Source organism: Diabrotica virgifera, chromosome 1, assembly GCF_917563875.1.
Source record: "Diabrotica virgifera virgifera chromosome 1, PGI_DIABVI_V3a".
In the NCBI taxonomy this organism is placed as follows: domain Eukaryota; kingdom Metazoa; phylum Arthropoda; class Insecta; order Coleoptera; family Chrysomelidae; genus Diabrotica; species Diabrotica virgifera.
Genome location: NC_065443.1, coordinates 318,065,035 through 318,083,878, shown reverse-complemented (window position 1 = coordinate 318,083,878; position 18,844 = coordinate 318,065,035). Strand labels below are relative to the sequence as shown.

Below are 18,844 nucleotides of genomic sequence, written 5' to 3'. Positions count from 1 at the left end.
AGCGAACCGACTTTATCAGTCTGTCCAGTTGCGACGGTTATACTCGTATTATGAGGTCGGTCGAAAGTAGCTTTTTAGTTACATTTTATTATACAATGTTTTAGAGCAATGGGTATATCAGAAGGAAGTGCAATTAATGAAGCTGACTTCATGAAAGCGATATTAGAGCTGAAAATTCGTGGAATGCCTACCGTATTTAGATCTTCAATAGGAATTCTAAAATACATACAACAAAAAGCGTAGGTTAAAATTTATACTTAATTTTTTCTGTAATAAATTACTTCCAGGCAAGATTTTCAATTCAAATTTTGCGCCAATGTTGTGATTTTACCTAAGAATTTTAAAAACGTCATATATGTCACATTTTTTTTTTATAGAAACGGTGGAACTTTTATGCCTGCAGTTTCCGCAGCTTTACCAAGTAATGGGGGAAACCTAGAAGGTATGATTGTTTACTTCTAACATGATGTATACTGTATACTCCTACCACTTCTAAATCCACTTTGTGCTTCGTCTAATGTGTGTTCTGTCATTATTTTTCATACGCATATACATATCAACGTAAACCCGCGGTAGTAATTATATTTTCTCCTATCTCCTCTTTTGTATATGGGTACTATTAGTGACACCTAATAATCTTACGGGATATTTTCATTTTTCTAGATTTCATATATTATTTTTTAGTAATATTTGTTCTCCCCCTTTTCTCATGTTTTTATAATTTCTGCTGTTATTCTATCTACTCCAAGGGCTTTTCCGTAATTCAAAACGTTTTTAGTGCTTCTCTAGTTCTTCCTCGTTTATTGAGTTTTCTGTGTTAGGTGTCTTTATAGTTATTTATGATAAAGTGTTAAAAGTACAATTTTAAGGCACGCATGTGAAAGTTTGCAGAATGAGCGAAGCGAATTCTTCAATTCACATGATTGCCTTAAAAATTTACTTTTAACACCTATATCATACAATATTTTTTGTACAAACGTGTTATATATCAACAATTATAATGTATTCATTATCAATTACAGGACAATATCTACAAAAACTTTTACTTGAACTTGACTGATATTCTATTTTTATATTTTTCTTGATATTACGTCAAAACTGCCTATACTGTCAATACGTAAATCATAACAACTATAGAATAACATCTTACTTTTATTGTTGTATATTCTATCAAATTTTAATAGTTTTTTTCTACAAACCTGTTAAAAATGCAATAACACAGTTTAAATTAAATCTTAAAAAACCTTTTAAGGCTATGGGTACATAATTCGCAAAAATTTTACGGCTATCCCTACCTTTTCTGTCTTTACATGGCAAATTACGTGTAGTAAAATTCACACTGGTATGGATATGTACATATTACTAGAATGTCCCCATTGCTGGAATTGCTCCACCACCTATCAGGAGGAAGGTCACGCCAGAGGTAGAACGGAAAAAGCAGGAGACGGACCGAAGACACCCCTTATATGACCACCAAACTCAGCCAAGCAGACTAAGATCTCGGAAAAGCTTCCTGAAAACATCAAGATCCATCCCCGAAGCGCCAGAGACGCGCCGAATACACCTATGGCAAGCGTCAGCTACCGCGACACATTTTCCTCCCTCGGAGGAAATGGCTGCTGGACACAATTTACCGTATCCGACTTGGAAAGCGCTAAACAGACTAAGAACCGGCGTTTCACGTTGTGCTAGTAACCTGAAAAAATGGGGATACCAGGAGGACGATACCTGCGACTGTGGCGCGGTTCAGACCAGCCGGCATCTACTATCATGCACAGAGATGAGAGTGTACAAGAATTCATCTGTACTCAGTAGATATATCTTAAAAACACCCTGTAATTATCTACGATAATTACTTTCAGTTATTTATGTCATCATAACAATATTACAACCTTCATTCGATTATATAAATATTGTTAGCCCAGATCACGATTCAACTAATAATTGCAGAGTCAATTATAAACACTTTTATTCATGGTCGATGCTGAATAGGCATTTCTAAATATATAAACAGTAAAACTATAACAAGGGAATTCATAATATTATATTAGACATTCGTCATTCTATTTTGGTGATCAGACGTAATATTTCCACATTAAAGATAGTGTCTCTTTCTACACGAGATGTTCTTTGGGTGCGGTGCTACCAGCTTATACTAATGCGAGTGTAAATAAACCAACTCAACAAGTAAGCGTATCAATTATTCCACCCCTCGGATAAGGGATAACCACCCTCACCGGGAGAAGATAGCCTTAGTGCCCAGGGCTGTCATATGGCGATCCAGAACCAGGGAAGAACTCAGGACTGGTGAACATTACAGGTATGAAGAAACACGTCAATGTTCAGGCACCTAGACCACCTTAGACAACAGTGTGGTATATGTAAAATGGATGAAGACATCAGGCCGACGCGGAGCTGAAAAGGGAATAGTATGGAGATGGAACATCGTGGGACAATGGAAAATGGACAATGCTATGGAACGTGCAGCGAGGACTTGTGATACGAACAAAGACGCGTAAAAGTGGTAAGTCCATATTAGCTATTTTTATGGTATTTCCTGATTAATATAAAGTATAAAGTATAAACATTATGTGCTACCTTAATTACATTAATATATGTTTCAAGTTTACCTATTTTTACTTAATTATTCTATTCTATTACCAATATTTATCAATATACAAAGATTTTTTTTTACCCTCATATTAAGTTATTATAGGACGCAATGATACAATTTTATATGATTTTTTACATATTTATCAACGTATACCTTATCTTTGCTGACTTTTATTCATTTATTATTTGACTACTGATTTTTAGTACATTTTTGCAATTTTTTATGATCTTAATATTTGCTATCGTAAATATACCTATCAAAATAAATATACGATATATAACAAATATACGCTATATGCATAATACATTTAAATTATTATTCTAACTACTTATTTACAAGGGTTAATATAACGTTATTTATTTTTGAATTTTTTATTACTACTGCAATTTTTACATATTTTTACCATATATTGACGTATTATTTTATCTCTATATTTTTTTACTATATACCTATATACTACATATCTATATACACCGTAAGACTATCGAATTTATATTTTCGCTAAGAAGTGCAGAAGCTGAAAAAAAAAAAGAAAGAAAAAAATTATGTATAAATGAGTAGCAACAAAGTTACTTGGGAAGATTTTGTCAAAATAGTTGAGGAAATTGCACAAGAAATAGACAGGCAAAGCAGAAGAGTCTTAAAGAAAAAAGTTCCGAAATCTAAGGACATAAAGGAAGAAGTAACGACACAGCTAATTAAAGCTTATAACAAGTTCACACAATTGACTAGGAAAAACTGGGAAGCACTTTCGGACAAAGGGAATCGTGCAACAAATATTTTGGAAAAATCAGAGACAAAGTTATACGATCATTTCAAGCAGTAAATGTGAGAACAGTGGTTCCAAGTTCAATACATCAACCAATCGACAAGGAAGTTGAAGAGGAACAAAGCGATGAGGAAATAGAAGAAAGAAAAAGCGACGAGGAAGGAGAAGAAGAAATAACTAACGACGGAATAAAAGAGGAAAAAGGTGACATAAAACAAGATATAACAATATTAAACATGGCTTTGACAATCACTGAATTTTTGAATATCGCAAGCAAGATATTGCCCAACGAGTTCGATGGAAGCGCAGGGAAATTACAACCATTTTTAGACGCATTAGAACTACTTGGAAAATTGGCAGAAGGTCATGAAGACACAGCTGTAACGCTAATAAAAACGCGACTCACCAATAAGGCTAGGAACCTAATAACCACAGAAGATACGATACCACGGATAGCTGAAGCACTAAAGAAAGAATTAAAAGGTGATAATCCGAAGAATTTAATAGCCAAATTAGCAAAAAAAAGGCAAGGGCATAGAGATGCAGCAGTGTACGCATCTGAAGTGGAAGAGTTAGCAGAACAATTAAAAGTAGCATACATAGCGGAAGGAATGCCACTTGACTTAGCAAAGAAATATACGACGGAAGCCGTAGTAACAACAATGAAACGAAACGCTAATGCAGAGAAAGCTAAGCTAATACTGGAAGCAGGTAACTTTACATCACCGCAGGAAGTAGTATCTAAATTTTTGTCGATCGATACGACTGAAGAAAATGCACAAGGAAGAGTCTTAAATTATAGGACAAACTACGAGAATAGGAGAGGACAGCAGCAATACAGAAGAGGATACCATAACAAATATGACAGAGGAAGAAGAAATAACTTCGGACAACGGAACGAAGGAGAAGCAACGGACAATCAACGAAATTATTCGAACAGAGGATACAGACAATTTAACAATCAAACATACAGAGGAAACCAGAGAGGCGGACGTAACAGGAACGTAAGGTTACTAGAAATAGAGGACAGTCAAGAAGAGCAAGAAAACCAGCAGTTGGGGTTTTGAATGAACAAGAAGTTGGAAGCACACAGGCAGAAATAAAATATAACATTTACAACTTCGACCTAAACCTAACGAACTTTGTACGAATGAAAACAGGAATTCTTGAAAACACAAGCACTTTTATCATAGACACAGGAGCTGACATTTCAATACTAAAATGTTCACAAGATTTTATGAAGGAACAGGTGAAACCAAACACAAAGGCGAAAATAAAAGGAGTCACTAAAGGAGAGTTGCAAACAATGGGAGAAGTTGAGACAACACTCGAAGTAAAAGGAACTCGATTCGAACACATCTTTCAATTGGTAGAACCTAACTTTCCAATTCCAACAGACGGAATCATTGGGAGAGACTTTATTTCTAACTTTCAATGTATACTAGATTACGCAAACCTTAAAATGCACATTAAAGAGGACAACGATTGTTACATTAGTACGAAAATTCTGGATAATATAGACAATGACACCATAATAATACCGCCTAGATGTGAAATTTACAGAATCGTAAAAATTTTTCAAACGTTAAAGAAAGACAGGATAGTGGAACAGCAAGAAATACAACCAGGAATATTCATAGCAAGAGCAATTATTTCAAGTAATAATCCATACATCAAAATTTTGAACACAACGTACGAAACAGTAAATGTAGACGCAAGCACAATCAGGACGTTGGATATTAAACTATTCAATATATATAGGCTAGTCAACGACAGCAAGGACAGAAAAAAAGAATTACGAGAATCACTGAAATTAGACATACCAGAATACATACGAGACAACTTAGTATCGTTATGCGAGGAATATTCGGACATATTCGCCCTAAGGCATGATATGTTAACCTGTAACAATTTCTACGAACAAAAACTAAGAGTTAAAGACCAAACTCCGGTATATATCAAGAATTATAGGACACCTCATGCGCAAACAGAGGAATTAAATCGACAAGTACAAAATCTAAGAGACCAAGGAATCATAGAACCATCTACATCCGAGTACAACAGTCCAGTAGTACTGGTACCGAAAAAAGCTATAGATGGAGGAAAAGCATGGAGATTATGCATAGATTTTAGACAACTGAACAAGAAGATAGTTACAGACAAATTCGATATTAGATCAACTAGGAAGAGCAAAATGGTTTTCAGTTATAGACTTAATGTCAGGCTTTCACCAGATACTATTAGAAAAATCATCGAGAAAATACACATCGTTCAGCACAGAAAATGGAGCATTTCAATTTACCAGATTACCTTTTGGATTAAATGTAAGCCCAAATAGCTTTTCAAGAATGATGTCAATAGCATTTTCAGGATTAACACCAGACAAAGCATTTTTTTACATGGACGATATCGTAGTAATTGGAATATCCGAAAAACATCACTTAGACAACCTGAAAAAGACATTCGAGACATGTCGAAAATTCAATTTGAAACTTAACCCAGGAAAATGTCAATTCTTTAGAAGAGAAGTAACATATTTAGGACATGATCTTTCTCAAGAGGGAGTATCACCAGACAAAGCGAAGTATGCAGTAATTGAACAATATCCGACACCTCAGACAGCGGAAGAAACAAAGAGATTTGTAGCATTTTGCAACTATTACAGACGTTTTATTAAAAATTTTGCGGAAATATGCAGACCACTCAACAAATTATCGAGGAAAGGAGTAGAATTTTCGTGGACCGAGGAGTGTGAAAAAGCATTCAAAAAGCTTAAAGCATCTCTGACGAAATCACCAATTTTAAAATATCCTGATTTCAACAAACAGTTTATCTTAACAACAGACGCATCCAATGAGAGTTGTTCAGCAATCCTAAGTCAAGATTACAACGGAATTGACCTACCTATAGCATATGCATCAAGAAGTTTTAGTAAAGGAGAATGTAATAAACCTATAATCGTTAAGGAATTACTAGCGATTCATTGGGGAATTAATTATTTTAAATGTTATCTATATGGAGCACCAACATTCAAAGTAAAAACAGACCATAAACCTTTGACACACCTATTTGCAATGAAAGAACCAACCTCAAAACTCACGAGGATCAGATTAGACCTAGAAGAATATGACTTCGAAATAGAGTATATAACAGGGAAAAGTAACTACGCAGACAGCCTTTCAAGAATAACATTGCATCAACTAAAAAACCTATACATAGACAACGCCCATATACTAGCCATAACAAGAGCTCAAGCAAAAGAAAAGGAGAAAGAAGCAAGACAAACAAAGGCTGAAAGTGAACTCGCACTACAGCCAGAAGCCACCAAACAGACAGTAAGGAAGGTACTAAATAATTTAGAGGCGCATAGACTACCAATTTTGTCCTTTGGAGCAGAACTAATCTCACCAAGACTGAGCATTAGGGCCAAAAACAAAATAAAATGCAGCAAAAGCATAGCCACAGGATTGAATCATTTCTCTTTAAACCAAGCGTTGGTACAGCTTCATAAGCTGGCGGTAGAGAATGCAGTACGTAAAGTAAAAATATACGTAAATGATATTATTTTTAAAATGTGCACAATTGATGAATTTATTAAAGAAGGAAATAAAAAATTGAAGAATATAGAAATATACATATGTGAAGTACCAGAAACAATAAAAGATGACAAAGAAAAACATAGATTAATAGAAGAATACCATAATCACCCGATGTTCGGAGGACACGTAGGGAATAACAGACTAATTAAGAAGCTAAAGGCAAGATTCCGATGGAAAAATTTGGAAAAAGACGTAAGAAAATACGTAAAACAATGCCACAAATGTCAAATTAACAAACCGAAAAGAACACATGTCGAAGAGTTCGTGATATCGGACACATCCTCCAAACCATGGGACATAGTATACATAGATACAATAGGTCCATTCACGAGAAGTAATGAAGGTAATAAATACTGTATCACAATGTTGTGCGAACTGACAAAATACGCGGTCAGCATACCAGTGTGCAATAAAGAAGCAGAGACAATAGCAAGAGGAATCTTTGATCATTTCATACCAACATACGGACTCATGAAGCAAATAAGAACAGACCAAGGCACAGAGTATAAGAACGAAGTAATGCAGGAATTAACAAAGCTATTAAAAATAGAACACAACTTTTCAACGGCATACCACCCACAGTCCATTGGAAGTTGTGAAAAACTACACAGAACGTTGAACGAGTACGTAAGAGCATTCATAGACGAAGACAGAGAAAATTGGGATGTGTGTTGCAGAATGTTCACATACTGCTACAATACAACCCCTAACGCGTATCATGGATACACACCGTTCGAACTGTTATATGGCAGGAAGGTTAATCTACCGGAAGACCTTACACAGGAGATTCAACCATGTTACAATATAGATGCCTACTACAATGAGTTACGATACAAACTACAAAGCGCACACGAGAGAGCCAGAACCTTCTTATTAAAACACAAAAAAGAGCGACAAGAAAAGAATAAGCTCACAGCAACACCACAACACTTTAAAATAGGAGACCTAGTCCTTGTAAAAAGGGAAGAGAATGGTAAGTTTGATAGTCTTTATGTAGGTCCTTTCACGATAACAGAAGTAAATAACGTTAATTGTAAAATCAGAATAGAAAACAATAAAATCAAGGAAATACATAAGAATAGATTATATGCTTACAATCCGAAAACACAGTGAGTGACAAGTGTTACGAAACAATGTTGTTAAACGAACATTTTATATTATTTATGTATTTGCGTAGGCTTAGGAAGTTTGTATATAAAATAAATTTTTTGTATTGATTACAACACAGTATGGGTTGGTAGCACGACTAGCAAATTTCCCTCCCCGTAGTCGGAAAATTCCTAAAAATGAAAGGTGTACAAGAATTCATCTGTACTCAGTAGATATATCTTAAAAACACCCTATAATTATCTACGATAATTACTTTCAGTTATTTATGTCATCATAACAATATTACAACCTTCATTCGATTATATAAATATTGTTAGCCCAGATCACGATTCAACTAATAATTGCAGAGTCAATTATAAACACTTTTCATGGTCGTTGCTGAATAGGCATTTCTAAATATATAAACAGTAAAACTATAACAAGGGAATTCATAATATTATATTAGACATTCGTCATTCTATTTTGGTGATCAGACGTAATATTTCCACATTAAAGATAGTGTCTCTTTCTACACGAGATGTTCTTTGGGTGCGGTGCTACCAGCTTATACTAATGCGAGTGTAAATAAACCAACTCAACAAGTAAGCGTATCAATTATTCCACCCCTCGGATAAGGGATAACCACCCTCACCGGGAGAAGATAGCCTTAGTGCCCAGGGCTGTCATAAGAGAGACCTGCACAGAACAAGACTTAATTATAGCAAATGACAGGGCCATCTATGTGGCCAACCATTGGAAATACAGAATTTAAAGTTGTTGGTGTTCCGGACACGGAAAGTAAGTAAGTACTAGAATGTTATTCTACTCGACAATGTCATAACTAGCTTAAAGAGATGGCTTTTGAATGTTCTTGGATAACTGTTATTTTTTGTATAATTGCAAATTATTAATTCAGTTAATAAATGTGATAATTTTTTCACTAGCTATGTATTCAGTGATTGTAATAATTTATATGTACCTACAACAAAAACTAATACTCAATCGAGAAAAGAGGAAAAGTGTTAAAGTGATTTTTTAAAAATATATTGTTACTATGGAAAGCTTACAATTTTGAACAGCTTTAACAACAAAATACGTGGATCACAGAATATATCTTGATGTATTCTCTGCTTCTATCTTCCATAAATAATACACAATAAATAACTTTTTATAAAGTTCACCTCTTAAATCAATTATTTATCAAATACACTATATATTCTCTTCATGAACATTTTTCAGTGCGTCACAAATTATAGAAAAAAAGGTAAGTCCGTGATAATACACATTTATGACATTTATTCTAACGTGACATTTTAGTTAAATCTGACAGTTGTCAAATTTTATTTTCAATTTGGAATAAAACCAAATCAATTGTGTCTATTGCATTTATAAAATGGTATTTTCTTTCATTTGTATAGTCTTATAAATTGTACAGATTATATTGATAATATTATTATTTTATTTAATAAATAATTATTTTTTGATTATGGCGACATCTATCGACAACTAGAATAATCATCGAACTAGAATAATTACCAAAGTATTCACAGACGTGCCTTTTTTTCTATCACATACAATTTAAAGCGTTAGAGAGAAATCGAAAAATTGTGACGCACTGAAAGATGATCATGAGAAAAAGAATATCAATATTATTTGATCAACAACTAAAAATATTCCCGATTCATGTCAAATAATTATTTAAAATTGTCACTGATTGTCAGTGTCTGACTGACAATATTCTATTCGACTAAGTGCGTTGTGTGACAAAGATAGATTTGGATAATATTGCAATGGACATTGTGTTCATTTTTTTCGAATCCTGAAAAAACCAATAAATATTTTTGAAAAATCTAAACGCAGAATGAAAGACTATATTATTACCGAGGGCCTAAAGTCCCTTAGAATAAATAAAAAGTTTATTTTGAATGAGATATTTGAAATTAAAAATAACACTAAATTTTTTCTTAGTTTTTCACCCTTATAACTTATTAAAATAAACATTATAGAAGTTCTCAGGGACTTTCGGCCCTCGCTAATAACGTAATCTTTCATTCTGCGTTTAAATTTTTAAAAAATACTTATTAGTTTTCTCAGGATTCGAAAAAAATGAATCCCCATTGGAATAGCATTGCAGCAGAAAAAACGTACCGATCCTCTTAAACCACCTTTTTCAAATTGCGCAAGTTGTACTATTAATATTAATGTTAATAAATGATATATAAATATTTTGACGTTTCACAATTTGACAATTCACTTTTAACTGCAGTGCCTTAAAAAATTTAAAGCACTAGTAGACCAGTAAGGATCTGCGAAAAAACGTCTATTTTTGGATGTGAGAGGTGGCATTCGGATTTTTGCAGATAAAGTTAGGTGACACCTTCAGTAATAATAATTGACTTATGCGCCTTCTCAAATATGCCTGGAACATTAATAAAAAAATTAAAATATTTAAAAATTTCGAAAAACATCAATGTTTTTCTGCTTTCTTTGCTTATAACTTTAAAACGATTTGTTTTGGAACAAAGTCGTACAGAAATAAAATAAAGATAATTGAATTTTGTATGATATACGACTGGTAAAAAATGTCTTAAGGTATTACCTTTTCTGCAATATAGCAATAAATACAAAATAAGGGGGCAAAATAAGTCTGTTGCTATTCAATATTTTTTAACCACTTTGGTGGCACTTAGAACCTTAGTAATTGGCTTAAGAAATTATTTGTAACATACTTAAATCGTGTACCAAATTTCATTAAAATCGACCTAACAAATTTTGCATAATAAATTTGCAATCTAATTGTTTTTAAAAAAGTTAAAATTATTTAAAATCTTTCTGAACAAAAAATAGACCATTTAGAAGTTGGCTAATTTTTTTTATATATAAAGAGGTGCTCTACCTATCTAATACACTTTACATAATTAAAATCGGATTATTTAAGGGGCCCCAGCAATGTTTTAAATTTATAAACTTTTATAAGCTTTTGGCTAAAAACAAATAGCTTTGTTTAATAATAAAAAAATTAATTTTTAGCAATGCAAATAATTAAAACCGGTATAATTTGACTTAAACTTTCAAAATTCTGTCAGCAGAATTGCTATTTTATTTTTTAATCAAACGTTATTCGCGTTCAAAAATTGCAATTTCTCGATTTTTTGAAAGTTCCACCGCGTTTATTTCGAAAACTATGCATCCTACGAAAAAACTTGTAAGAACATTTTTTGCTTAGAATTACCCAAGAAATACAAAAACATGTTTTATTTTGCGAAAAATCGATTTTATGTAATTCCTCAAGTTCTTTGTTTATAACAACCTTATCGACATACGGATAAATTGATACCCAAAAAATTCGTGTTCTACGTGTCAAAATACATAAAAAAACTTGGGTAAGTCCATCTAAATAAAGGAGCCCGTAGCACCCCCTCCTGGTCACAGCACTAATTTGTTTATAAGCCCAAAAATTGTTTATAACTTTAAAACATTGCTGAGGCTGCTTAAATAATCCGATTTCAATTCTGTAAAGTGCATTAGATAGGTGGAGTGCTTTTTTATATGCAAAAAAATTGACAAATCTTTGTATGTTCTAGTTTTTGTTGTGCAAGATTTTAAAAAAAATTAATATTTTCGAAATTTGGTGTACGGTTTTAGCAAATTACAAAAATTTTCTAAGCGAATTAGGAAGGTTCCAAGTGTAACCTAAGTGATGGAAAATCATTGAATAAGGACAGGCTTGTTTTGCCCCCTTATTTTATATCTATTGCTATTTTGAAGCAAGGGCGATAAATTAAGACATTTTTAACCAATCGTATCTGATAGAAAATTTAATTATCTTTGTTTTATTCCTATAGGACTTTGTTCTAAAATGAATCGTTTTTAAGTTATAAGCAAAAAAATTATAAGAAAAACGAAATTTTTTGAAATTTTTAAATATTTTATTTTTTTTATTAATGTTCCGGGCATATTTGAGAAGGAGCATAAATCAATTATTATTAACGAAGTTATCACCTAACTTTATCCGCAAAAATCTGAATGCCACCTTTCATATCCACCTAAAAACAGATCCTTACTGGTCTATATATAGTGCTTTAAAGTAGCATTTTTAACGCTCCTATGGAGTGCTAAAAATTGAATTTTAACACGGTTGTAGAAAATAGCTATTTGTATAACAAGGGAGGAAAGTGCTACTTTTCCTCCCGAGAATGAAGTTTACTGCCCGACGCGTAGCGGAGGGCAGTAATCATTCAAGGGAGGAAAAGGCACTTTACTCCCATGTTATACATATGGTTTTTCCACATTCCTCAAATAACAAGTAATTTTTTCATTTTTACTTAATTTATTTTATGTAACTAACCAACAAAATTTATTAGAACTAAATCTAACAAGTAGGTACAATATAACTGTCAACTGTCAAATATAAGTCAAATTATTAATGTAAACATTGTTAAATCAAAATAACAATTTACTGTTTTTTACCATTCTGCAAAATACAGGGTGTTTTATAAATAAATGTTAAAATGTGTAGATACTTACGTAATAGAAAATAGATATTATACAGGGCGTAATAAGTTATATTTCATGAATGAAATACCATGACGTCACTTTTACTTTTCCTCCCTAGGGAGGAAAAGTACAACTTTGCTCCCTACAATCAGGTCCGGAAAAGTATACTTTCGGTAGAGGTAGGTGGAAAAATATATTATTGTGTTCTCCATTAGTGCCGTCTTGGCTTATATCTGTTAATAGTTCCTCAAAGTGTTGTTTCCATCTTTTAACTATTTCTTTTGTTTCTGTTATTATTCTCCATTTTATCTCCAATGCTGTATATTTCATGTTTTTTTTGTGTATTTATCGTCTTCAGGATGCTAAGCCACAATTTTACCTAAAAATGATTTTATTAACGTTTCGACGCCCAAGTCGGGTAAAATTGTGGCTTATTTCCCATTTGAATATACTTGATTATAAAAATGCCACAAGAAAATAGCTTCAGAACAACATTCAGGATGATGTAGAATAGCTTCTGTCTACTTTTGCTATCTTCTTCCATTTCATCTTTGAATTTTTCCCAATTGTCTCTCTTTTGCTACTATCACTAATATTTTACCTTTTTTTTTCATTTTTATAGTTAATGTCTTTTATCCTTTTATTCAAAATTATTTAGCGCTGTTTAATATACAGGCATAAGAAGCAAAATGGAACAACTATCATCACCTATGATTAGAAATAGCAAGGATTATGAAATAGCTGTTCACGCAGTAAAAATTCAGAGAAGTGGGCAAGCTCTTAATATCGATGAAATGAGAGCTATACAAGGTAACTCTAATTAACTTCTACCACACTCTAACAATCCCATTTCTTCAACTTTTTTTGCTTTTGTTCTGTTTGCATGTATCAGATCTAGTATTATCATAGGTGCTTAGTTATAATATCATACTTATTAAAAAACCGTAACGGATTTAGTGAGCCTGCCGTAGTTTTACCTTAATTTGGCTTATATTCACTAATGGCAGGATCAACCAAGAAGTTATTATGTAACTTATTTGTAAAATAATAACGAAATATACAGGGTGTAATAAACAGGTAGGTCATAAATTAAATCACATATTTTGGGATCAAAAGTAGCTCTATTGAACCTGACTTACCTTAATACAAATGTGCACATAAAGAAAGTTACAGCCCTTTGAAGTTATAAAATGAAAATTGATTTTTTCCAATATATCGAAAACTATTAGAGATTTTTCATTGAAAATGAACATATGGCATTCTTATGGCAGAAACATCTTAAAAACATAACAATGAAATTTTTACACTCCATAAACATTTTTTGGGGGTTTTGTTCCTTACCTCTTAGTACTTTTTCGATAAGCCAGCTTTTATCGAGATATTTTGTATATTTGTAAAATCTACCACATAAAGTAATTATTTTTGAAAATATCGCCAAAAATTGATATCTGGGGTTCAATTGGACTATGCTCGGGTTTAAAAAGGTTAAGGATTTTACCATCTTTACAAATAGATCTCTAGATTCTTCACAAATAACCCACTTCTCTTTTTCCTCCTGCTATAATGTCATGTAAAACGAATTATTGTTTAATAAGGGAGTAAGTACTATTTTTCTATTCATTCGTTCAGATGCTGTTTCGACTACTACCCTGAAACAACCACTTAACGAACAAACGCGAAGAATATCCATGGATATATTCAGCCAAAGATCAGTCTCTAACGAACTGTTAAAATCACTCAGATATCTCACTAGTATTAACAAAATTAAAGATACTACGTCCAGTTTCACTTGGGGTCAGCTAGATTCAGCAATGGTTGCCAGGAACTTGATAAGTATTTGTAACCAGGTTAGGGAGGTGTTTAGAACAGAGCCGAGGTTGTTGAATTTGAGATCGCCAGTTTATATAATGGGTAAGTTTTCTTATGTGAGAATAAGATCATGGACCAAATAGAGTGACTACTCTTTCTCTCTTTAGGGGATTTTCACGGAAACATTAATGATTTATTGTATTTCGAAAAAGTGTTGTGGCACATAGGACCAGGTCTTACACCTTCGTCTTTGCTGTTTTTAGGAGATTATGTCGATAGAGGTAAGGATATCAGTAGCTTATTAAAATTTATTATACTTCGTTTTAAAATGACTAATTTCGAGATATAACCGTATGGAGAATATTGTAATATGTTAAGTTCATTAGTTCTAGTTAACGAATAGTTAAATCCACATAAATCCAAAAGAAAAAAATATTGCATGTGTTATGTCCAGTTGCACCAACAAATAAATGATTGATTTGGATTGCCCGTTTTTTTTAAAATGTAATTGTCAAAAAACTGTCAAATTAAAAACAGAAATTTTAACGATTCTCCCAAAAAAATATTAAATTTCAACCTTTTTTTGAAAAAAAAAGAAAAGTGTTCTCTTATTATATTTGATGGTAAAAAATTAAAATTCTTAGGGAGAATCGTTAAAAGTTCTGTTTTTAATTGACAGTTTTTTGACAATTATTATATTTTTAAATAAACGGGTAATCCAAAAAAAAATCAATCGTTTACTTGTTGGTACAACTGGTCATTAGAATCATTGGAACAATCAAGATTTATGAAGACTACTTTTCCGGGATATTCATATTTTTCTGGCATGTGAAAGCAGCTCTTTGTTATTTTATAGAGCTACCCTTATTTAAACAAATGAATGTTCTGCATGTTATAGATGGTGAGATATTTCAAATTTTTCCAGCGCGTTCCAGCGAACTTAAAGTTCCATTCCTACAAATACAGAGCTCTGAAGCTCCCATCCAATTTAACGTTTAACTATCCCTCATACATCTTTCAGAACGTAGTAACGATGTCGTTGCGTTGTTGCTCTAGGTAACTAAATCAGTCGAAGAAAAGAGTTCGCTTTTTAAGACATTTTTATTTGGAATCAAAACACACAAAAGATAAGATAATTAGCCTTAATTACTCGTTATTCCGTTAATAAAATATATTTATAATCTACGCATCGAGCTTTCTGTTCGAGCCGATGTGAAGATATTTTGTATATGAATGAATGATTTTGACGATCTCGTGAAATAGGAATTGCTTTTATTAACACGACATGAATGCATAAGGAAAGGGAAGAAATAGTCGAGGAAATGAAGCATTTTGGCTCGCAATTTTTTCGTCCAGCATGGATTTACTTGAAATTTTCACAGAAGGTAGGGAATAGTCCAAGGATCATTTTCTATATCATGCCGCTGTACGCTAAAACCTTGGGGGTGGTTGCCACCCCATCTCGGGGGCGAGAATTTTTTATTACATTTTAACTATGTAAATCGATGTAAAAAGTGATTATAAGAAAGAAATGTTTTTTACATTTTCTTCGTAAAACTAATATTTTTCGAGTTATTCGCGCTTGAAAGTAACAGTTTTTCGATGAAAGAATCGACTTTTTTAGAAGCTTTTTTGAGAATACCTCGGAAAATATGCATTTAATCAAAAAAACTGTAGATATCAAAATTGTATCTTCTAGGGCCGGTTGTTCGAACGCTAATCAACATTGATCACTATCAAATACTTAATTACTGTCACAACTGTCAATGTCAACTTTGGTTGGGTTGCCGAAAACCTAATTATTGATGACAATTATGAAACTAGTTAATCAATTATGTTAATAATTGTTATGTTAATTGACTAACTAATCTTATAATTATAATTAACTATGTTTTCAGCAACCCAACCAAAGTTGACATTGACAGTTGTGACAGTAATTAAATATTTGATAGTGATCAATGTTGATTAGCTTTCGAACAACCGGCCCTTAGTAACACAAACCAAATTATTTTTCTGTGATATCGCTAAGACCAATACAAACCGAGATACGGAATGTTAAAAGTTAGCTTTTTTCGTCAAATGCATAATTTGAAATATTCAAAGTAAAATAACGGAAAAACTTTGCATTTTTCGGGGAAAACTTAAATAATCTTTTTTCAAGTATATAGTTAGGTCTTTCAAAAAAAATTAATAAAAAGTTTCGAGTCTAAAAAGTAAGCGACATATGATCAAAAAAAGGTCGGTACCTGCTTTTCTCTATGAAAAAATCAGTGAAAACAACCCCCTAACTACCCTCCCGATTAAAAATTGGTCTTCACCTTTCTGTAGTTCCTTTTATATTTGTATTATCAATACACCCAAAAAGTTTGACCTATTTAAAGGGCCTAATTTTAGAAAAATTGGAGTTTAAAGAAAAATTAATTTTTTGGAATTTCCCATTTTTCACCTTTTACTTCAAAATATCTCCGAAAATACTGGAGATAAGAAAAAATGATAGATTACCAAATTGTAGCTTCTTTAATAACTAAAATTCCCTTGTGCATATATTTTCATTACAGTTAACAGTTAGCGAGATATAGCTGTTTAAAACCTCTATTTACGAGCCAACACCCCCTTATTCGAGCCCTTTAAACCCACCCTAATTAAAAACTAAGGGATCTTACGGAATTTAGTTTACACAGTCTTATAAATCTTCAAAAATCCTACAAAGTCGTTTTTGAAAAATCTTTTCACCGCCAAAAATGAAGGAGCTATGTTTATAAAACGAATTTTTTTTTTCGAAAAATTCGGATAGTCCGCTTATGGATAATTTTCAATGTATGTATAATACCACAGAACTGCTTCGTATACTGGAAGATGACTAAAAAACTATTTGTGTTTGTATTTGTACATATTTGTAAATTCGTATTTTTGTGTAAATAAATGTTTTTGTAATTCGTTAATTCTACTTTTTTTAAGTTATACTTCTTTACGGGCGTAATGACGGTGAAATTTTATATGGGAAAACCTAGCGACCGGGCGCATACGCATTATAACTTTGTTCTGATTGGATGTTCAAATGACATGACAAAAATTATTAAATATGGCAGCTGTGGCACAGCTGTGGGACTGTGCGGTTTGGTTATAATGTATGCTTGTTGCGTTTTAAAATTTGTAGGAAGAGAAACAACAAACAAAAAGTTAGTTAATGGTTATACTGCCTTTTTAAATAGTTTTCATATTATATTTTTGGACTTATTTACATAGAAGAGATGATTGTTGCATACCAATGTGAAAGCTCATCAAACTGTGCCTAGTATGAGTGCCGCAGATCTCGCTTATTCAAAGCTAAAGAATTTTTCACTGGTAAGTGTTTTATAAATAGTTGATCAAATTTTGTTATGATATTTGAACATAGCCACTTTGCACGACGCAAGTGATTGCGAAATTTATTAGTCGTTATACGGGCTCCGATACCTACCTTGAACCTACCAAAATACATAAGTAGTATGTAATACTTTTATTTACATAATTTGATTACCATCAAAATTTCTATCAATATTCACCTAATATATTGTCTTCTTACTCTATGTTTTGTTGTATTTTTTCAATTCTAAATCATTTCAATTCAAAATCAAAATAATTTGATTTACATAAGTTAAAAATGTCAAAAGGTTAATCTGTTTAGTTAGACGATCTTCGCACATAATGACAAGCTGTCTCTGTGGCGAAGTTTTAATGCGAGTGAATCCCAATACAACGCAAATACCAGCCGCGTGGTAAGTTGGTTCAAATCCCAATAGAAACTTTTATTTTTTTATTTTTTTTTTATACATTTTATGATTGTAAGTATATTTATTATATAATTTTATTTTCAGAAAATACGTATTTAGTTAAAAATTTTTCCGACAATTAATGTTCATAAATCATTTGTGGCATTTTTAATGTGTTTGTGTGTGTTTTATTTTTTTATTATTTTAATTTTTGGCACTGTTTTAATAAAAATGTTTGAGAAGTAGTAAGTATAAATTAATTTAATATTTAAATAAAATATAAATAAAAAGTATATTAATTTCGTTTACAATCATATAATCATATAATAGAAGTATAACTTCTTACGTGCGTACAAAGTACACACACATTCTTTTTTTATGTATAGACCTATTAAAATATCTACTTATAAAAACTGTAATGTTACTAAGGGTTGTTTTTAAGGGTTTAAATATTATGATATTATATCCTAAAGTATAAAACAATCATTATTTAACCAATCAAAACCAAATTTTACTCATATTAAAGTATACAATATTTTTATATAATTTTTGAAAATAAGGGGTTGTTGACACCCCTAAAAATAATCAACGCTCTTAAGCATGATATAGAATATAAAGTAGAGGGTGAGATGATCCTAATCCCAAATTTTTATCTAAATCGATGAAAGCCGAAATTATTCTTTTAGGATAAGTAAATTTTTTATATATAGCTCCA

The 18,844-nt window shown here is 32.0% G+C and overlaps 1 protein-coding gene across 4 annotated transcripts in view; it reads left to right on the top strand.

Annotated features, from left to right (window-relative positions):
* Window positions 1–18,844, top strand: part of LOC126886443 (uncharacterized) — a 53,741-nt gene that overhangs the window by 17,316 nt on the left and 17,581 nt on the right. For all 4 annotated transcript variants that reach the window (XM_050653389.1, XM_050653385.1, XM_050653395.1 and 1 more), the window contains 5 exons: window positions 105–239; window positions 378–442; window positions 13,244–13,378; window positions 14,198–14,479; window positions 14,545–14,658. In XM_050653389.1, coding sequence (XP_050509346.1) covers window positions 105–239; window positions 378–442; window positions 13,244–13,378; window positions 14,198–14,479; window positions 14,545–14,658 — 731 coding nt within the window. The remainder of the gene's footprint in view (window positions 1–104; window positions 240–377; window positions 443–13,243; window positions 13,379–14,197; window positions 14,480–14,544; window positions 14,659–18,844) is intronic.